Below are 22028 nucleotides of genomic sequence, written 5' to 3'. Positions count from 1 at the left end.
ATAGAAAGAAAAGGTTGGTAACTAAACACAGGTTCAGAATCGAAAGAAATGAAGCACAGAACTATGACAAAAAGAGAAGAGGGAAGAAAGACAAGTCCAAGACAGGGGAAACTGAATAAGAAATGGGAAGGACAGGGTCTCAAGTGTCTCTTACCTGCCCCCTGGCAGCCATGCCCGGGGAGGGGGGTGTGGAGGACAAGAATTCCAGGTCCCAGTACAGCTCAGGCCCCCAAGGGTGAAGGGTTCCCGTGCAGCTCGGGCCCCCGGAGGGTCCACTGCCCGATGCATCCAGCCTAGGGGTGAGGAGAATAGATTGCTATCTAAAACTATACATCTTTTCTGGAGGTCTAGGAATACCTCATACACACCCAAACTCAACCTTCTTAGCACTCACTCACCAGGTCAGTGGTGGCCCCGGGAGCCCCTAAGATCAGGCTGGCCCCCCACCCTTGCCAGCCAGCTGAAGCTCCTCAGAGGCAGTGTTCTAGCTTCTGCCTCTGCAACCAGAGCCCTCCCTCTGTTCTCAGGGTTTGGCCCAGGTAATTCTGTAGAGAAAGGGGGGGGGAGGAAAGAAAGGGGGAAAAGAGAGGTGGGGTAAACAAAAAGAAAAAGAAGAGGAAGAGCTCATATCTGGGAGCAGGGGCAGTGAGACCCGACTGCTGCCCCAAGCCCCTCCCCACTCCCTCCTCCCTACTTACAGAGTTCGCTGACTCCAGAAATCTATCCAATCACAGGGTGCACTCCCTCCCCTGAGAGCCAATCATCGCCTCAGTTGTCTGTCTGCCTCAGTAACAGCCTGACAGGGACCAATAGAAAGAGGTTAGCTTCGTAGGGGGCATTCATTGCAGCCAATGGGACTTGGGTCAAAGCAGAAAGGGGGAGACGAGCAGGGAAGCTGGTCAGACGAGATTAACTGGGGGTGGGGGGTGGGGGGAGAGAAGTATATGGTGACCCCTACGTGACCCTGCTTTCTCCCACCAAAGGGGGTCCTCCACCATTCAACACCCACAAATGTCTCTACCCTCATCCTGAACTTCCCATGATTCCTTTATGACCCCCTATACTCTCTTATTTACACTCGGAGACACCAGAACAGAGCCAGCCAAGAGATCCAGACAAACCAATGAGATCCTCAGTAAAGAGGCGCACAAACACAGCCGCACAGCCCTGGAGCCCACTGGCAGCAGGAGCCGCTGCTATCCTCCTCCCACCCCTTCACCCCAACTCAGCGCAGCCGGCTACTAGACAGAAACTGAGGAACATGTAACTCAACCTCCAAGACAAAAGCAACTTGCCCCCGGCATCATTCCCAGAGTGGCTACGAACCGGGCCCCAGACTTTCAAATTCTGTACGAAACTATAATTCATACTCTGGTTCCCAGATGTTCTCACCTTAATTACTCTCCTAAACCTTCGGACCCTTTTCAAAACCAGCCCTGTAACAGCTTCAGCACCCAACAATCCTGAGTTAAATCTAATCCTTTACCCACTGTCAACCACCACCTGAATCTCTCCCTTCCCACGGTGTGACCAAGCAACATCACATTCACTAGCCATTCTCTAAATTTCCCTATCCCAGAAACAATTTGCTCCTATTCCGATTCCCACATCCTATTTATAAACTCTTCTTCTAGTCTCCTGCCTCCTAACTCCTTTGTAACAACCCCTCAACTAACCTGGCTTACTAAATCTTTTCTTTCCTATCCAGCATTACCCCTTAAATGAGCACTGATCTCACCCCTTTCCTACAAATCTGCTTTCTAAATCCCATCCTACTAGAGTCACGCACCCAGGTCCCGCGTGGCCCCTCTTTCACAGCTCCAATATCCTCTGTGCCCTTCCCTAGTATGGTCCACGCGCTCCCCACGGCCCACGTGGCCCCCCCAACACGAGGGGAGGGGGGATTTCGGGGGTTGCCCGTGACGTGGCTACTTGCGCAGCGGAAGGGGGGAGAAAAAAGGGGGGTGCAGAGGGTGGGCCAGAACTCGGTGACATCATCCTCCTCCTCTCACTCATACCCGCCCACTTCCTTAAAGAAGCCGAGAGCTCATTTTACTTCCTCCTGTAAACTGGAGCAGTTTCTTTTGGATCTCCCAAGCAACAACCACTCTCTTCCCGGTGAACATGGGCATCCACCAGTCCAGGCTCCCTGCCTCCAGACCTTTCCGGTCTTGTCTCATCATCTCCTTCAAATTCAGGAGTCACTGAAGGGAAGGAAAGGGGCAGAGTGAGCTAACTACGGCAGGGCAGGAAGCTGGGGGAGAGTTCAGGGCAAAGGTCTGGGGGCGGCTGGAAAGTTCATCTTTATGCATCTGCCGGCACAGCAGGGAAATTTCCAACCCAGTCCAGAGACCAGCAGGGACTTCTGGAGAATTCAGTCTCCTCCTCCCTAACACATCAGAGAAGGCAAGAGTCTTCTTTTAACACTGTACCACAGCCCAAGAATCTTCATCTTTACAGAGAAGGGCAAGCAGCCTAAGCAGACTTAATGAGAAGGGTGAGACTACACTCTATCAGCTGAGACAACACTTAACATCATAGTTTCTAAATCTAAGAGGATGCTCAGGCTTGGCTCAGTGGAATATAAAGTGAGAAAGATCTAAGGTCCAATCCCACTTCTGAGTCCCACATGCTGAGTGACCACTGACAAATTCCTTCACTTTTATAAGCCCCAGCTTCCTCATCTGTAAAAGGAGAATAATCTTTGTTCCAAAGTGGTCATAAGGCTTAGAAACCTTAAAAGCCCTCACTTTCCTTAATTTAAATGAAAGGCTTAAACTAGACTGCCTCTTAAAAAGTTCTTTTCCAGCTCTATTATATAAATATAAGCTACTATTGTTACAACCTGCAAAATAAATTAATTCATAGCAGTTGATATATGCAAAAGATTTATGTTAAAGAGCTAATCAAACATATGCAAAGTATTATAGACTCTTTCTGAGGCTCCTCCTTTCTTGAATAAACAGAAACTGGTAACTTTCTCTCCTGCTTTCTCCCATCACCTACATACACTTGAGCTAGCCACTGGGGGAGTCCCAAGAGTAAGAGGACCAGGGAAGGGGAACCTGAGTCCCTGCCCGGGAAGTGGGACTTAGAAATGCTAACTAGTTACCAGGAAATGTAGCTTCCCTTTTTCTGATGATGACACTTCTCCTTAGCCACTTCCCCTTTCCCACTGAGGCCTGACTCAGCTCCCCCTAATAGGCAATATGTTACACCAGTCAACTCTCTCATACTCCCACACTGCTATTTTACTGAGATTCAGCCCTATTGACTCAGGTCACAGATTTCCAGCTCCTCCCCTTTACCCCCACCTCAACACTCCTATTCTTTTACTTGGACTCAGAAGCCCTCATCTCTTCCCCTCTTCAGATACCCTCCCAGCTATGTCTGATTCAAACTTTGGGCGGGGGGGGGGGGGGGGGGGGGGGGGTGTCTGAGTCACTAAGAAAGCCTCCCCCACATTCCCACTGACTCAGCCCCCACACCTCCCCACAGACACACATACACCAAGTCAGAGACAGACAAAACCTCAGCCTACACATTCTCTCATAACTTAGTACCATGGAAAATCCCCTTCTTTTACTCCTCATAGACAATCCCTCCCACTCACCTGGTTAGGCTAGTTGATATATGCACCCAAGTCTTTTCCTTCACAAAAGTACACAACTGTGTGTCTCAACTATATACTTTTCACCCCTACTTTCTCCTTTGGGGACAATGAAATGTCTCCCCTACTTCTTATTATATAAGTGTGATGTGATCTTGAAGATTTACCTCTCTCCCCATAACCAATCACTTGCCCCAGCTTCTAAATTCTACCTTCACATTTTATCTTATGTTCCATCCTCTTTTCTATATTCAGTCACCAGTCTAGTTCAGGTCCTCAATACCTTCTGTCTAGTCTATTTCAAAAGTCTTCCAATTGGTCTTCCTACTTTTCGGTCTCACGTGTAAGCGAAATACAGTGATCAAATAACCTTCCTAAAAGTACAGGTCTGACCCTATTACTCTAACACCCAGATAGCTTCCTGCTAAGATAAAATAGAAAATTCTCATATTGGTTTTTATTTTCTAGTCTTGTTTCATTACTTCCCTCACCATATCCTCAGGTCTAGCCTGTTAGCAAAAGTTATTCCCTGGGTCTGAAATGTCCCTTCTTCAATGAAACCTACACCTAGGAGAATCCCTAACTTCCTTAAAAAACAAATAAACAAAAAAACTGGCCTGTGTTCCATTTCCTTTTAACACAAGGTATATCCAGATATCTGCTCTGAGCCCTCAGTTGTTGGTTGCTATTTCCCTCCCTTCTCTACCCCCCCACCCCCAACAGGTGTTACCTAGAACATACAGTAGGTCCTTTAATAAATGTTTGCTGAACTGAATTTAGGAGAAGTACCCTGTTGCTTCTTCTATACCTTAAGAATCTGAGATTTTGATGAAGGCTACAGTCCTTCTCTACAAGTTAGTAGAAGGTCTTCTAGAGTTGTGTATGGTTAAATATATCATTTATTCTGTAGCCAAATGGGCTATGACTATCTGAACTTAGCTAGGCAGTTACTTGGGCCATAGGCTCTGAGGTCCAACAGGTGTGTATATACATATCTCTCTCTCTATATATGTATGTGTATCTATATATGTGAGTGTGTGTATATACATATGTATTTTTAAAATATATAATATACACTTCCATTTGAGAAGAGCTAACAACTAACAATTATCTAGAACCTGCACATCATAAGGAGGTATGAGGCATATCTTTCAGGGATAAAGACACTTATCTCTTTGTTGGGCTCCTTAGCAGTTGGGAGATTCCAGATCATGTCAGGAGAAAGTCACAAAAGGGCACCTCTCAAAGGGTTAATTTTTTCCTAGATTAGGCCCTGCCCTCTTCATCCGGGTTTTCCCAGCCTAGTCTGGCTCCACCCCTCCATCCGGGCATTGGACTTTAATACTTTAACTCTCCCCTCCCCGAATGGAGACAATATCAGACAGGCCAACATAACCTCAAACACTCTTTGGAGAATGAGAAAGAGTTCCCAACACTACAAGAATAACTCAACCCTACAAGGTGTACACACATATACATTCATTACCCAGGACACACACTCATTCAGCATCCAGACAAGTAGCAACAGAACCCAAGAAACAGAACTCTCTGGATACAAACATACATATGTAAGCAAGTACAAAAATTCACCAAAGTACCCAATCCCAAGACACCTGCCTCATCCAACTAGATTTACTTTCATACTTTCTCAGCCCTTCATTGTCAAGTTCAAAACATGGCAGGGGTTAAGCAATTATGTGTTAGGGGTAGGGGAGGAGGAAAGCTGGATGGAGGGTGAGGTGGGTTGTATAGGAATGACCCCCTGGGGGTCTTCTGTGACTCAATCTAACCCAACTGGGATTTACTTAAAGGGCTGGTCATCAGGATTCCCTTTTTAGTCTTGCCCCACCCCTTCATGATGAGGGGGAAGAGGGAACCTGAGTGACTGAAATTGTGTGTAAGACTGTGACCAAATGCTGGCCCAGGCAAGCCGTGGGTGGCAAAATATGACTCTGACTCTATCTGACTGGTATCTGTGTTGGCCCATGTTTCTAACACTGTCTGATCTGTTTCTATGTGCATCTGAATATGTCAGGTATTATGTTAAGGATCAAGACTCCCTAAATACATTGTTTTTTTATTCATCATATCATTCCCTCTCTTCCCCCTTGCTTATGGGATCATCTTTGCCTGTCTTGTTCTGTGTATGCTCTCACTTTCTCCTTCAATCTGTACACACCTGTTCTCTTTTGTTATAGTCTCATCTCAAATCTGTTTGTATGGTTTTGGTTTCAGGTAGGAGTACACTAATCTTTGTATTCATCAAGGCAAAATATATTATCTAACATAAAGACTGAATATTTTCCTCATTTCTTAGCCTTGTATATTAATGATGACACTCTATCTGAATCCTATTAGACTTCAGTGCACATATTTAATTTCAGGTTACCCCTACCATATAATCTCTACACTCCAAAACTGAACCCAAGCTTCTACTCCCTTTCTTATTCTTGACTTCAGTGCACTTAGGCCTTAACCAGAGTCCTCAATGCCCTAGGTTCATTCCTTGTAGCTCTTTCAAACTGCTGTGATACACTGGAAAGAGTGGAGTTTGAGTCTGAGCATCAGACTATCTGTGTGAACCAGAGCAAGTCATTAAACTTGGCTGAACCTGAAGTTCCTTGATATAAACTTCCTGAATATTATAATATTATAATCTTTATCTTATATAAATATAATCATTTACTGAATTTGTCTGTTCCCTATGTTTCACTCTACCTTATTGTTTCAGTAAGCTGTTACCTCTATAAGAACAGACTCTTTTCATTCTTGCCTTTATCCCCAGGGCTACCACAATACCTATATAGGGCACAGCTTTAAAAATGCTGGCTAAATTTTGTAGCTTTTCATGCCAGTTCTCAGCTCTCCTTCACTCCTTCAGAACAGGAATGTGGTTGTGGTTAAGGATCAGAAGCAGAAATGGAATGTGAGTTTGGGAATCTCTGGTAGTGGGTGTCCTTAGAGATGAAGGTAGTACAGTTATCAAACAGAGCTAGACATACTGTCTTTCTCTCCTTCCTACTCCTGAGGGAAAACAGGAGACTAGAAGTTGCTTTTTAAGTACTGTAATGTAATAACTGGGAAGAGAGAGGCAGGGACAATAAAATAGAGAATCAAGATAGAACTAAGTGGAGACAGTAGGGATTAGTAAGGGAAGAATTGGCTAAGAAAGTTCTTGGAGAAGGGTAGAGAAGGGGTTTCTTTAAAAAGAAATGATAGGGATAAATGAGAAACTAGGGAGGTATTCCTGGAGTTGTCATAGTAACAATACGTTGTTCACTGAAAGAATCTTATCTCTCTTAGACTACCTTAAATGTACCTCCTTACAAACTCTGTTCAGTCTTCTCACTCCAAGTCAAAGTTATCCAGCAACAAGTACAGATTCCAAAAGGGTTAATATACTCCCCCTCCCATACACCTCCAGTTTTCATGAGATCTTCCACATACCATACCATCCATTTTGTCAACTTTAGCATTCAAGGGAAGTGTGTGTGTGTGTGTGTGTGTGTGTGTGTGTGTGTGTAAAATCTAATATCTAAGAAAATAGGCTTAAATCATCTTAGGAGGCAAACTAGGAAGTACACATCAGCTGAACATTATAGGAGGGGGGGACAGACAGAAGCACTATACCAAAAAGACTGAACCATTCATGTTATGTATAGTGGAAGACATCATAGGCAAGTGGCCTGGATCCATTACCTTCAGATTATGTCAACATGAAGAAGAGTGGCGGAATTTTAGATTAAGGGATGGAAACAATGCACATACACAGACATAAATATATATATATATATATATATATATATGGAAAGAAGGAACCCACAGAGTAGGACTTACCAACTGGAGTTTGGCACACCCCTCTCTTATTGGCACCAGTGCCCCTGTAGATGGGATATAGCAGGCAGGGGAGGGATGGGTGGTACTAGGGGGCTGTCATGGTGTTTTTTTTTTGGGGGGGGGGAACCTGTAGAAGAGAAAAGGATGTTAGGAATGGTAGAGTCCCAACCAGAAAGCCTCCCTTTGTCCACTTTCCCCAACCACTCACAGAACCGGCTAGGGTGAAGGAACAGGAAGAATCTGTTTCCATGGCAACTAGAAAAAGCCATTCCTCAGCTCATATACCCCCTCCCCCCAACAGGTTTGCCCTAGGTTGGTGGGGCCTCTTCCCATTTCCTAGGACCAGCCTGTTTATCCAGTCTGACATCTCTACCTAAGTAGGGAGAGTGGCTGAAGGGGAGGAGGTGGGTGACAACAGGACCCTGACTTATAATGTCCTCAGATAACACCTAGTATCTGAGTAAATCTAGATCCAGTTCCATCTCTGAAACCTTCCTCCCAGGATCTAACCTCTTCCAACCAACCTAACTACACACTTCATGAAGCCCGAACTGGGACGTCCCAGGGTTTTGCCCCTCCCCCAGCTACTGCCTCCACCCAGTCTTATCTAGCAACCAGATGGCCAACTCCACCCTCTGGACTCTGCCCCCTCCCCTCCCTTCTTCTTCCCCCAAGGCCAGGCAGGTCCCAACTAAAGCAGAGGTGGCTGGACAGGCTGAACGGGACCAGAAAGGGGAGGAGCTAAGAGCTCACCTTCCAGCCTGGTGTGTGTGTGTGTGTATATATATACATATATATATATATATGTATACATATATATATATATACATATGGGCCTCTTTGGCCCTATATAGATTCCTATTCAAGAATGAGGAGAAAACAAGGGTGAAAGATTCCCTTTCAAGGTCATGTGCTGTTTCCTCATCACTTCCTTCCTCTAATAAATGAACAGGAAAGGTGACAGACTATAAAGTGTCTGATCCATCAGGGGTCCTACCCCTCTAACACTCATTCCCTTCCCAGCAATCATGTTTAAAGTCATGTCCCGTTTCAATTCCTTTGAGAACTCAGATCTACAGTCCCTATTTCATCTACCATCACCTCCGAGTCTCAGAAGATCAGTTCTCCACAATCCTATTAGAAACCTATTTCTATGTCCTGCCCATTCTTGCTTCTTCCTCCAGAGACCCAGGCCTCTGGCCCCCCCAGTCTCCATGATGCAATCTGTTGTAAACCACAGTGGCTGCTGATGACACTCCTTCCTAAAGATTGTTATTCCTGACCCACCAATAGTCTGATTTAAAAATGAGTGGGATAGGGTGATGGGATAGGGTTAACTTGCTTGCTGATAAAAATGATTTGTAGGGGTCTAGGTGGTCCCCACTAGGAAGTGGGTAGTACCACCTGGAAGGAGCAATAGGATATAGGGGCCAGGCCGGAGTTGAAGTGAAGGTCTAGATCCAGAAGAGGAAGGGTCAGCAAGTTAACTCACAAAATTTGAAAAGGACTTTTTTTAACCTGTCGAGTTGGTAAGGCAAATATAATTATACCCATTTTTGCAAGTGAGGAAACTGAGGCACTAGTCAATTAATTGACTTGCCTATGATCACACAGCTAGAGTTGGGAGGATTCAAATCCAGGTCTTTATATACCAAGTCCTGCACTCTCAAACCTCTACCCCACTCCACACCACAACCTTTAATCCCTCATTAGCCCTGGCCCAGAGCTGGAGGCTGTAATTCATCTGCCCAACAGCTGGGCTGGGGGAGGAGGGGGTAGCAGGGAATGGGGGGGGGGGGAGAAAAGGGGAGGGGCTGGGGCTCTCTGGTGCCTAGCCCCAGAACAACAAAAGGGGAAGGCAAGGGGCTCCCTTAACTTCCCCAGGTGATGCCCTCAGCAAAGAAGCAGACTTCCACTTCTTTCTAAGCTCCTTTCCCTTAACCTCTTGCTCTGTGTCATTCAAGTTTCCAGTGACCATCACTATGTGCCCTGTGTTCAGTTTGAAATGAGGGGAATACAGGATTAGGATTATGGAATACAGAAGAAACCCCAAGCCACCTTTCACTAGACTGGGTTGGCTGCCAGAGCTGCAGGACACTTTTCTTCAGGACCCTGTTTTTACCAAAGCATTCTTCTTCTTTTCCTCGCTAGCCAATTCCTTTTCGCCAGGTCCCCCCAAACAACCCACCCTTTAACCCCAGACTGACTCCTTCAGTACCGTGACTCCTGTAGCCAACCACAGTTCCCTTCAATCAATGAAAGGTAGAGGTGGCTGACTTCCCTCCGGTCTCTTTTAAATCACTACTCTGACCCTAGACGGTCGAGGCTATTCCCCTTCCCATCTTATTTAAAGGGACATCATAATGCAAGCGCCCCCATACATACTCATGTTAACAGACTTCCCCCTCCCCCCAGTCTATGACTTTCTGAGAATCAGCCCCAAAGCCACAGACATGCCCCCCATACACCCCCACTAAATGCCCCCCTGCCCAAATGTCCCCTCCCCTCCCCCAGTGGCTGCTAGGAGAAAGGGGTTCAGATTGGAGGGACTGGAAACTGAAGAAAATGAGGGAAGGGCTGAGGGCTTCTTCCACAGAGAGGACAGATGGACACCTGGGGGAACGTCGGAGGTGGAGGAGGCAGAGCCTGGGGAGGGAGGGAGATAGTGGTAGAAGGAAGCTGGAGAAGAGACCGGGAACCTGGGGGAGAGTCGGGTAGAGGTGAAGTGGGGGAGGGGGAGGCTGAAGCACAAGGAGATCAATTGGGGGGATGGGGGAGAAGGGGAGTCTATACAGAGAGGTAGACACCAGAGGCAGACAAGGAAACCAGGGCAAAATGGAGAGATAAAAGGAGAGAATGGGGAAAAAGGAAGAGACAGAAAAAAGGTGTGTGGGGGAGGGTCAATGGGGAGAGAGAGAGAAATAAAGCAGGAATCCGATGGGAACCATAGGTGGGGGAGCCGGGCCGGGGGTTACCTGCTGGGTGTCTGTCCCCCGGCGGTGCCCCCGAGTCCGGGTAGGGAGGGGGGAGCAGCGGAAGGGGGGGGGAAGCGGGGACTGGGGGGGCGGGGGAGACGAGCCCTCCTCTGCCTCCTGGGCCTGTCCCCGGCTCTTGCGGCCTCGGCCTCCCTCCCTCCTCCTCCCAGTCCCTGAGTCCCGGAGTCAAACAAAGAACTGTAGCAGGCTCTCCCCAACCCCCTCCCTCCTCCTCCTCCTCCTCCTCCTCCTCCCCCTCCCTCCCTCCCCACCAGGCTCCCTCCTCCTCCCTTCCGGTCTCTTCCTTCAGCAACCCGCCCCCCCCCACGCCCCTTTAGCTGTTCCTTCTCCACCCACCCCCCAACCTTTTATACACCCTTCAGTCCCCGTCCCCCTCCCCCCTTTCCCCTCCCCCTAATGAAAAAATATGGAAGGAAGTCCCCTTGAAGAATTAAAAGGCTCCAGAAAAAAAAAAAACATGGGCGAGAGATCCCCTGAAAAACTGCCTTCCCTTTTTAGTCAAACAGCCCGAGTTGTTTCTTCCCCACCAAGGTAAAAGCCTAAAAATGGGGGGGGGGGGGGCAATGAGACTGTAACCAAACCCCCTACCAAATGAAGAGACCAGAGTGGTCGAGGCTTACCATCACCACCAAATTAACACAAGCTCTCCACCTCCCTCCTCCCACTCCGCCCCCCAATTCCCAGGCCGCCGGGGAATGGGAAGCTGGTCGGTCCACCAGAATAATGGCAGGAGCCAATTTTAACCTGCCCCTCCCCCACTTCCCAGCCCAGGATGCAAATAAATACCTGCCCAACAGCAGCCTCCAGCTGTCAAAGTCCTCTCAGTCCTTCTCCCCATAAAAGTGAAAATGTGTAAACTGATAGCCCCCCCATTACAGGCGTGAGTTTTGAGTCTTACACATTACTCCCCCACCCACTCCCACAGAGACTGTGCCTGTGAAGGGGCGCTGTTAGTGAGGGGTAAAAGTCGAGGAACCCTCACAATTATTTCTTTTTTTGAGGAGCAAAGTCCCACCACCGCGCACAACTCATGCTGTCTCCCAAGTTCCTCCCTCAGGAGGCAGTAGAAAGGGGAAAGAGGAGGAGAGTGGGGGACTCATGGAAGGAAAGAGTGTAGGCAAATGGGGTGGAATTTCACATCCCATATGGATGAACCAAGGCTGGGGCCACTCACCACACCCTACACTCCCCCCCCCAAAAAAAATCCAGTCCAGGATTTCCCACCTGCAGGATACTAGGGTAGGGAAGGGAAAGAGGTGGCAACGGATCTCCACTGGACTGAGTGGGGGAGGAGGCCACTACTGCCTAGCAACCACCCCAAGGCACGTGCACTAATGACGTCATCCCTGCCACCTCTGACACCAACCTCTGACCCCCAGCTACAGGGGGAAAAAAAGGGGGAAACCAGCATCAGGAGAAACAGCCTTTGGAATTCTGGGAAGCCAAGTAGGGGGCCATGTCCAAACAAGATTCATTCCTGGGTCTTAAACCTCCATATTTCCTCTGAAGGATCTTGGTTTTCCCGCTTTAGAAGCTGAATATTTTCCCCTATTCCTTGAGGAGAGCCACCCCCTGGCAGGAAATAAGAGCTAGAGAGGGGTGAGTCTGACTGTGTGCATTAAGGTCTGTTCCCCACCGGGGAAGGATTTCCACAGCCCCATCACTGCCCAGGCTGTCCCCAGCATCCTCACACTCCCCCCTCCTCCTCCATTCCAGGGCGGAGTCTCCAGAGTTGAAATCAGGACAAGGCAAGAGAGTTATATAAGCAAGAGAGGCAGAGAGGAGAAAAAGGGACAGACACCGGGGAACAGACGCAACGACAGAGATTCAGGAAGACGACCATGTGAAGAGGCATTATAAAAGGAGTCTAAAAGATTATGGGGGGGGGGCGCGAGCTAAAGACTTTCTACAAAGGAGGAGGGTTATAGGAAGTAGAGACGGTGGGGGAGGGGGAGGCAAGGGGGCTGAGTATTCTTACAGGTTCTGCCAGCCTTTCAAGTGGGCAACAGGAAATCTGGCTCACAGCTCCCAAACTGTATGTCCTACTTTCCAGCTTCCTTTCCCTCAGACCTCATCCCCACTCCTGATTCTACCAGGGAGATTCTCATCACCCCCGGGGAAGGGAGCCAGGACTTCTGGAGATCCAGGGGAAGGAATAGCAGTGACTCCCTACTTAACAGATGGAGGAGGAAACCACAGCTCCACCCAGTACCACCTGGGTCTGGAAGGTGCCAGCTGGGGTGGGAGCCCAGGTAGCCTAAGCCTGTTCTTTTTCCCTATCCCGACAATTTTACAGTAGGGATTTACTGACTTGCGGACAAAGTCTCCAGTAGTCATTCCGAACTGGAGCTCCAGGGAGTATGTGCTAGAGAGCCCAGATCTTGGGGGCATCCAGCGGGACAGAAGCTGGAGTAAAAGTCCCAGAGGGCTAGCCAACACACATAACAGGACCGGGATCTCGGTCAGCTTGCCGCGCAGGCGCGGGAGGAGCACGAGACGCGTGCGGGGGGTGGGGAGCGGTGGGGGAGGGGCCGCTGTGAGCGTGTGGGAGTGCACGTGCAGCCCGGAGCAGCTGCTCCGAGCCGCCTCTAATCCCCAGCCCCCTCCGCTCTTTCTCTTCCCATCGCTTCTGCCCCACCCCCACCCCAGCAGGCCGCAGCCCCTCTCCACGCCATTGGCGGCCGGCCGCTGACGTCACGCGCACAGGCTGCAGCGGATTGGGCGCCCGGGACGGTTCGAGGATGCGGCCGCCGACTCTGCCTCCAGTTACTCTAGCAACAAGGCAAGCCGTAGTGGAGTGAGGCGTGAGCGCGGCGCGGAGCCCGGAGTCCCGCCGCGGCCCCGCCCCTCCGCGGACGGGGCGCGCGGACGCCTCCGGGGCCCGGTTTCAGGCCCCCCCCCCCAGCCTCTGCGCTTCGTCCCCTCCTTCCCCGGCCCCCTGGCCCGCAAGCTGACGGCGCGGGCGGGCAGCTCGCTGTTCCCACGCTCCCGCACGCGGCTCTCCCAGCCGGTCCACGCGGGGGGCGCGCGCTGTGCGCCGCCGTCACGGCTCCTCGCCTCGGCCCTGCCCACAGCTGTCCGACCGCCCCTAGCCAGGGGCTCGGGAGCTACCGAGGGCCGCCCCGCCAGCCCCGCCTCTCCCGCGGGGACGCGGGCCGCCCTCGCCCCCTGCCGGCGGCCCTGGGACGCTCCCTCCCCCGCACGGGGCGGGGGCCGGGGGGCCGAGCCGGGGGGCTGGGGGCGGGGGCCGTTGCAGGCGCCCCCCCCCCCCCCGCGCCCCGCAGACCCCGGCCCGGCCGGCACGGCGTCCGTCCGGACGCGCCCGCTCCGTGCCCGCGCGGAGGCCGCGCCCCGCCCCCTCTCCGGGGCACGCACCCCGACAGCGGGACCAGAGCGGGGCCCCGGGGGCCCGCGCCGCGACCCGGCCCCGCTGCCGCGCGCCCCGCCGGGGGCAGGTGCCCAGAGCCCCCGCCGCCGCCGGCCCGGGGCCCGGCAGCGCCCCCCGCCCCGCCCCCCTGCGTGCAGACGGTTTCCCGCTCTCCCGGCGCACGCTAGGCTCCCCGTTACCTGGTTCTGGGGGTTCCAGGTGTCCCGGTTCCCCGTGGACCCCCAGGGGTCGGGAGGCCCCCCCCCCACCCCTGCCCGGGCTGGGGGGGCCGCTCCGCCCCGTGGCGCAGTTGGATTTTCCAACACAAACACCCGCCCCTGCCCGCCCCCGGCCCCGCCCCGTCCGCATCCCGGGCCCGGCCCGAGCCCCTGGGCCCGGCGCGCTGGGCTCGGGCCCCGCCCCCTCCGCCAGGCCCCGCCCCTTCCTGCGCAGGCCCCTCCCTCCGCCTCGCCGGGCTCCGGGCCCCGCCCCTCCGGCCCGGCCTCCCTCTGCTGCGAGCCTCCCGACGGCCTCACCTCCACTTCACCCGAAGGGAGGCTCGCCACTTCTCTGCCTGCGCCGCAGTGCTGCAGTACCACCCTTTCTTTGCCCTGTGACATTCCATTTTGAGGGACCCAGAAACAAATCTGGAACATGTTTATTGAATGATGAAATAACTTTTTTTCCTCCAGAAGCCTTGCCCTCCCGGCTCTAGGCGCGCCCGCCTTGGGGGCTCCCGAGCCCCTCCTTTCCCAGACTTAGTCGCTAGGCTTCAGACATCCACAATCTTTTCCTCAGGGGATCAGGTTTCCACGAGCTGCTGCTTCCCCTGAGTTTCTCTCTAGTTGTCCAAGCTCATCAACAGCGCAGTTCCTCTCTTAATCCAGTGGTCGGGTGGCATGCTTCCAGCTCGAAGGTCAATGCCAATTACAAAGGAAGCTCGGTCAGCACAGCCAGCCCGGTTGGGATAGTAATAGCAGGGACAGGAATACATGCCTGGGGGTGAAAAGAAAGCCCAAATCAGTTCTTTGGAACTTGTGTGTGGGGGGGTAGGGTTGAGTCAGTTTTGAGTTACTGATGGTAGGGACAAGGGTCATTACAGGCCATGTTGGTGAGGATGGTTGACAAGAAGATTTAATAGAAGTTTCTGGAAGACAGCTTGTAAGCATACCCTTGGCACTCTTCTTTCGGCTTTCAGTAGGCTTGAAATGTATGGTTGGGATAGGGCAGACAAGTTGCATGGGCTCTGCCTCTATCAAGCATGAATTCTTCCGATCCCAACCTGCACCCTCCAAGAATATGCCACGGACCCAAACACCATCCTAGATAGAAATTAGAGGAACTCCAGTAGTGAAACCAATACTCTTAACCTTACTTACCCAGCTCCCCCAATCCCCTGGCAATTGATTTCTTCTTTCCCACCCATATTAACTCTAATTCAAATTCCCTCTTTTCCTCAGACCCAGCATATCTGGTCCTTACCTTGGGTGGATACACTAAATTGCTGTCATCCACAGTGGAAACAATGAACTCCCAAGAGAGGCTATCAATGGAGACCTGGAGGAGAGTTAAAAGAAAGGGGACCCCATGAACTATGTACCTCCAGGAACAATCTATATTCATTCCCAACATTTCCCCTGCTCTCCCCAACATGAACCTCTCTCCTCCCCATACCCAGGACCCCACACCAACAGCCCCCTCAGACGGTGGAAAGCCTTTGTCCCTGCCCCCTTAAAGGAACCTCACATTATTTTGACGGGCAGCAGCTTGCAGCACAGCAGTCAAGAAGCCTGTGGGAAATGTAAACCCTGACAACCAGAAAATCACAGGAGGTCGGGCTCTGCCAGCCCACGTTGCAAACTGTTCTACTCGAAGTGCAAGGTCCCGAGTCCAAGACGCCAGAGGCTTTTGAGATGGATATGCCTGGGGAAGGAGGTAAATGATTTAAACCCAAGCAGTCAACTAAATCCAAATCCTTAGGGTAGAATCCTCACCTTTTCCCAGAGGTGGGGGACACGTGCATCAAAAATGCTGTTGAAAATCTCCTCCAGGCTGGTGGACATGACAACAAGACCATGAATACCCTTTTCCAGCTCTATCAGTGAGTACCTAGGGAGAAGTGTCATTAGTGTAGCATAAGAGTTCTTAACCTAGAATATGTAAGCTTTAATTTTTAATATGTTGCTAACTGTATCTCAGTATAGATAGTTTATTTTGCAATCATATATATATTTTTAATGCATTTAAAAAATCTGAAAGCAGGTCTATAGGTTTTACATATATAATAACAACCAAAGGTCTCATACCCCTATTTTCCCCCAAGGATAAGAGATTTTTTTATTCTTACAGAATGGTTTCCATAAGCTTGTTGTATCTTTGGATCTCTTGTAGCAGGACCACATTGAGTGGGGAAGGATCCAGTGCCAGAAGATTTCGGGTAACTTCGTAGTCAATTGTCTCAGGTATCTTCTGTTTCACATCAGCTGCCAACTCGAGGACCTAAGGAGGCAGGAACTAGGTAGAACTCAACAAACTTCTCCATTACAAGATAAGAATGTTCTCAACCCACATACATCTATCTTTACCTTGTCCTCCCGACTCTGGACCCCAGTCCCAATGGGTGTGATTTGAGGCTGCAGGGACAGCAGGGTCTCAAAGAGAGTACGTGCTTCAGTGATCTGAGATGCTACATCTGCATTGGGGTGCTGGCCAAAGGCCTCAGGAGGATCCATTCCTGGAAGCATGCTGATGTATTCTTTATAAGAAGCCAGGTTCCCATCCTTGGGAATGCAGTAGGTATCCAATATAGAAAGTCTGGTGGGAAGGGAGGTTGGGATCAGTAAAAGGATATAATCACATTATAGGTATAAACGAGTTTCCACTAAGCCTAAGTAAGCTTCATTCCTTTTTGATTTGATAGCCCTCATTCACCATTTCTTAGTAGTTGTTCTTTGATGCCCCATTTGGGATTTTCTTGGCAGAGATACTGGAATGGTTTGCTGTTTCCTTCTCCAACTCACTTGAAAGATAAGCAAACTGAGCCAAACATGGTTTAGGGAACTTCCCCAAGGTCACACAGCTATTAAGTGTCTGAGGCCAGATTTGAATTCAGGAAGATGAATCTTCCTGACTCCAGCCCTGGCACTCTCCTGTGCCAACTAGCTGCCCCAATTTATATTTAACAACACAGTTAAGGAGTATAAGACATCTCAGACCACCTCACACAACCCCCTCATTTTACAGAAGATAAAATTAGGTTGTCCAAGAGGCAGCATGACTTGAAGGTTCACGCTGGTGGTAATTAATTTGAATCTAGGTCCTCTTGACTCCAAAACAAGTACTTTTCCCTTTCTCAAGGGAATACCAAACCCTACCTCTAATGCTCTATCTTGTTTTCTGGTCTGACTCTTAACTTCTGGTCCTGTTCAAATTCTGTGGGTCTATTTGTGGTCCACTGACCCTGCATATCACTCTGCTCCCATTCCCAATACCACAACCAAATCCTCACCGGTAGAAGGGAACATTTAAGCTCTGTTCACAGAAATAATCATTGATGTAGGTGATGAGGAGGCGCCGGTCCCAGTCATCAGTAACATGTCCTCCATAGTTGACACCAGCAATCAGGTACTTGAGAGCATCCCATGGTGTCTCCTCATACTCATCAAGGTACAGGCTCAAAAGGTTCTCAGATACCTGTAATGTTAAAACCAACCACATCTCAGTCCAAGGGTCATAGAAACAGAAAGGGATTTTATTATAGGGCATTTGGCAACTAAAATTCTGTTACCAGAGGGAAGGTGTGGGAGATCTGGATGAATGTGAGGGGTAGAGCAAGCCCAGGGAACGGTTTGGCCCTGACCTCAAAATCAGAGTCGTTGAAGCCATAAATGATGTTCCAGCCAAGCTGCAGAAACTTCTTACGCTCAAGCAGTACGGAGTGGAAGAAGCAAAGGGCAAACAGTAGCTTCTTATATTTGCTTGGCTTGTTGCAGCGGGCAAACTGTGTTTCTGTCATCAAATGGTACAGCCGCTTCATGTTGGCTTTCAGGCCCTGAAAAGAAGCAAGGCCTTAGTCTTGGGTCAGAGTAGAGGAAGTCCCAGAGTGAAGGGAAGGGCAGTTTGGAGCACCAGCTGATGCTCTGACTCTCTGTACCTCTGATATCCATTCCTACCAGGTATTACTTTGCTGCCAGTGCACTGCTGTACTACTGTTCTAGGTTCTAAGGGGGAAAAAATCTGTAAGATAAATAAATGGTCTTACAGTCTCCTGGAAGGAAGAGGGCATGTCCACAGAAACTAATAACAATTACAGAAATCTACAAAATGCTGCTTTCCCATTGACTCATTTACAGCTTAGTTCATATATATGGATCTAATTTCCTCGTACATAAATTTTAAGAGGAAGATCTAATCCACACAAAAGGGTTGGACAGAGACATTCTAATAAGTAGGAGATCAGAAATAGAACAGACTTCGTTCCAATTGTGCATGCTTGAGACCCTTCTGAGGAACAATTCATATTGTGGGACTTCCTTCATATGGAGATAAAGACTGATACTAAGTTAGAAACAGAGACCAGTGGGGTAAAAAATACATAATCAACCTAAATGAAGATTTTAAAAAGTCAATCTATATAGGGGCTGGTAGGTGGTACAGTGGATAGAGCACCAACCCAGGAGTCAGGAGGCCCCAAGTTCAAATGTGGCCTCAAACACTTAACTGCTTAGCTCTGTAACTTTGGACAAGTCACTTAACCCCATTGCCTTGCCAAAAAAAAATAATAAAATAAAAAGTCAATACATAACTAGGAGTGATAAAAAGCCTGCTTCCAAATCTCCCATGACTTCTTTTTTTGGGGGGAGGGGTATCAGAGAAGAGCCTCTAATAATATGGTTCAGATTGTCAAGGTTGCAGAGGCCAGGAATCTTTTGAAGTTCTATTTTTGGCATTCCCTTGAGTTCCCTCAGTCAATTATCAACATTTATGTTCTAACCACTGTACTAATGATTGCTGTTGTTCGATCATTTCAGTTGTATCCAATATGACTGTAACCCCATTTGAGATTTTCTTGGCAAAGATACTACTGGAGTGGTTTGTCATTCCTTCTCCAGCTCATTTGATAGGAAAGCAAACTGAGATAAACAGGGTTAAGTGACTTGCACAGTATCTGAGACCAGATTTGAACTCAGAAGACAAGTCTTCCTGACTTCAACTCAGCACTTCATCCACCATGCTCAGAGCTGCCCAAGTGCTGGGAATATAAATGCAAAAAAGAGAAACATTTCCTAATTTAAAGCAGCTTACATTCCATTATTACATTTTATCTAGAATTAGAAGTAAAAACATTAAGTACGGTATCTTTCAGAATTTAACCAATCAAACAATAAGAAAATTATAGATTTTAACAAAATGTTTGAAAAAATAATTTAAAAAATATAGAGAGATTTTTGAGTGACAGGTATTTTAGAGAACATCAGGCTCTAATGGAATTTGTACAAAAATTAGTCATGTGTTAGGAAACAAATAACTGTATTAATAAATCCAGAAATAGTTAAAATATTTTATAGATTAAAAAAAAATCCAGACTATAAAGAGCTCCCTCTACAGATGTAGAATGGCAATTTTTCCTCTAATTTACAATCCTTGAGAGGTGTCTGAGGCATAAAAGGTTGCAGTACAGCAGTGCCAAAGGCAAGATCAGAACCCATGTCTTTTTGTGTACAAGATTGGTTCTCTGTTCACTATATCATGGACTATGTCTCTTGACAGACCATAATGCAATCACAAATTATAATCAATAAAGGAAATATGGAGAAAAAAGATGCTGACTTAAATGGAAACTAAAATTGTCCCCCCATCTTAGATAATGAATTGCTCAAAAACCAAATCATAGAAACAATTAAAAAATTACATTAAAAGAGAATGATAAGGCAACCAAATATATGGGATACCTCTTAAAGCAATCCTTGAAGGAAAGCTATATAGCTGAACATTTATGTCAACAGAATAGAAAAAGAATTTTATGAATGTAAACTGAGCATAAAAGATTAGAAGACCAACAAATGAACAATTCCAAACAAGTGCAAAAAAGGTTTTGAAAACTAAAGGTGAAATAAACAGAATTTTGTCCATTGAGAAAAAGCATGTCATTTTGTTATTAATATGATTTAATATGCTAGTTGTTTTCCTAATATTGAACCATCTTGGTCTTCCTGATATAAATACAACTTGGATGTGGTGTTTCATTTCCTGGCCTCTCCCTCCACCCCCCACCCCCCACCCCCCACCTCATCCTCTTGCACCAGGATACTCATCATCACTGAGATTTCAGCAGTTTTGGTACTCTCACTTCTTTTGGATGGTCCATACCCTTGGTCCCTCTGAATGGAGTGTTAAAGAGCAGAGCAAAACACTCCTCTCAAAGTCCCCAATTAAAGAAGGCCCCAAAACCTGGTCAACTCTTCATTTTGATTCAGCTTGATATATACACACACACACACTCAATGTTTATTGTGTTGTGTTATAGCCTTTTTGACAGGTTTTGGTTTTTGCAAGGTGGTGGGATTAAGTGACTTACCCAAGGCTGCATGGCTTAGTAACTATTAAGTGTCTGAGACTGGATTTTAACTCAGGTTCTTCTGATTTCAGGGCCAATACTCTGTCCAACCACCTAGCTTATCCTGGTTCAAATATATCTTTTTAAAAATGGACCTATGATTTCATTGATATGAAGGTCTCCTATTAAGAAGATTGCCAACTCCTTTATAATTTATATAGTTTTGGGGAATTGGGGGGGGAGGTTGGTCATCCATGTTACTGAGATGTTAAATGATTTGCTTAGAATATGTCAAAGGCAGGAATCAAACCTAGATCTTCCTGACTCTAAAGCCATTCCCTTCATTATACCAGAGGTCTCCTCTTGCTTAAGATAATGGAATCATTGGTGTGTGGGAATAAAATATTCTAACTTCTATTTCCAACCTAAAAATAATCATTCTGTCTTGGGTAAAGTCCCTCATGTGCAAAAGTATTTAAAGCAGCTCTTTTTGTAGTGGCAAAGAATTGGAAATTGAGAGGATGTCCATCAATTGGAGAATGGCTGAATAAGTTATGGTAGAGGAATGTTATGGAGTACTATTATTCTGTTAGCAATCATGAGCAGCCGAATTTTAGAGAAGCTTGGAAAGACTTTCATGAACTGATGCTAAGTGAAGTAAGCAGAACCAAGAGAACATTATACACATTAACAGCAACATTGTGAGATGAGCAATCATGATGAATGAAGTTCCTCTCAGCAGTTCAGTAATCATGGACAAACCTCAGAGACTTAATTGTGAAAAATGCCATCCGCATCCAGAGGAAAAGCTATAGAGTCTAAATATAGAGAAAAGCATATTATGCTCACTTTTTGTTGTTGTTGTTGTTCTTAAGGGTTTTTTGCAAGGCAATGGGGTTAAGTGGCTTGCCCAAGACCACACAGCTAGGTAATTATTAAGTGTCTGAGGCCAGATTTGAACTCAGGTACTCCTGACTCCAGGGCTGGTGTTCTATCCACTGTGCCACCTAGCTGCCCCTTATGTTCACTTTTTAAAACTTATGTTTTTTCTTTCTTACTCATGTTTTTTTCCTTAGTTCTATTACCTCTTTCGCAACATGAATAATATGGAAATATGTTAAACACTATTGTACATGTACAACTTTTACGTTGTCACAATAGGGAGGGGAGAGAGAAGAGAGGTGACAGAAAAATATGGAACTCACAAACTCGCAAATGCATGAACAGAAAACTACTTTTGTATGTAAATGGAAAATAAAATAAAATTTAAACAGAAAAACCATTCAATTTTACTAATATTTAACATAGCAAACCACTTTACCTATCCCATACTATTGGTTAGGTATCCTAATGGAAGAGCAGCAGTTCAACAAAGTGGCAGGTTCTCACAATGTCACCTTCATTTGTTTTGGGCTTTCAGTATGCTTTGATGCATTGCAGCTTATCTGTGCTCAGTTAAATGGATTTATAGAATGTTATCTAGTTTTACCCAAACTAACCCTCACAAAATAGATAAATGGCAATAGACAAATTCCTATTACACCCAAACCTTAAACACATTTTCACAAGTGACTTCAAAAGCCAAGTCCAAAGAACTTGCTAATTGAAGATAATATTAATAATGAAAGCAAAAATGAACAAGGAAATGATAGAGTAGCCTTT

At 47.6% G+C, this 22028-nt stretch overlaps 2 protein-coding genes and 1 long non-coding RNA gene across 13 annotated transcripts in view; 1 reads left to right on the top strand and 2 right to left on the bottom strand.

The window, feature by feature from the left end:
* The window catches only part of KDM6B (lysine demethylase 6B), a 26946-nt gene extending 12807 nt beyond the window's left edge, over positions 1-14139 (bottom strand). Inside the window, exons 1-6 of one of the 8 annotated variants that reach the window (XM_074225532.1) lie at positions 14011-14139; positions 7448-7574; positions 2019-2204; positions 699-796; positions 399-545; positions 155-293 (exon numbers count right to left, since the gene is read on the bottom strand). In XM_074225532.1, coding sequence (XP_074081633.1) covers positions 155-288 — 134 coding nt within the window. In that variant the 5' untranslated portion in view covers positions 289-293; positions 399-545; positions 699-796; ... (1 more) ...; positions 7448-7574; positions 14011-14139. Of the gene's footprint in view, positions 1-154; positions 321-398; positions 546-698; positions 797-2018; positions 3407-7447; positions 7575-10422; positions 10595-11229; positions 12964-14010 lie in introns of those variants that run through there. The other 7 variants (XM_074225538.1, XM_074225531.1, XM_074225536.1 and 4 more) reach the window with 7 other exon arrangements.
* LOC141514598 (uncharacterized) lies at positions 12384-22028 on the top strand. Of its 2 annotated transcripts, none has more exons than XR_012476060.1 (4): positions 12384-12695; positions 13096-13225; positions 15271-15745; positions 16202-22028. It is a non-coding gene; the product is annotated as an uncharacterized LOC141514598 (long non-coding RNA). The 2 variants fall into 2 exon arrangements; XR_012476059.1 differs by having other exon boundaries at positions 13093-13225.
* Positions 14460-22028, bottom strand: part of DNAH2 (dynein axonemal heavy chain 2) — a 125328-nt gene continuing 117759 nt past the window's right edge. For all 3 annotated transcript variants that reach the window (XM_074225519.1, XM_074225520.1, XM_074225521.1), the window contains 9 exons: positions 17670-17861; positions 17319-17503; positions 16396-16624; positions 16158-16309; positions 15805-15919; positions 15557-15733; positions 15293-15367; positions 14982-15132; positions 14460-14806 (listed from right to left, as the gene is read on the bottom strand). In XM_074225519.1, the coding sequence (XP_074081620.1) occupies positions 14652-14806; positions 14982-15132; positions 15293-15367; positions 15557-15733; positions 15805-15919; positions 16158-16309; positions 16396-16624; positions 17319-17503; positions 17670-17861 (1431 nt within the window). In that variant the 3' untranslated portion in view covers positions 14460-14651. The remainder of the gene's footprint in view (positions 14807-14981; positions 15133-15292; positions 15368-15556; positions 15734-15804; positions 15920-16157; positions 16310-16395; positions 16625-17318; positions 17504-17669; positions 17862-22028) is intronic.

Source organism: Macrotis lagotis, chromosome 2 (genome assembly GCF_037893015.1).
Source record: "Macrotis lagotis isolate mMagLag1 chromosome 2, bilby.v1.9.chrom.fasta, whole genome shotgun sequence".
Taxonomy (NCBI): domain Eukaryota; kingdom Metazoa; phylum Chordata; class Mammalia; order Peramelemorphia; family Peramelidae; genus Macrotis; species Macrotis lagotis.
The sequence above is the reverse complement of the archived record's forward strand: the minus strand, read 5'-3'. Positions and strand labels throughout refer to the sequence as shown.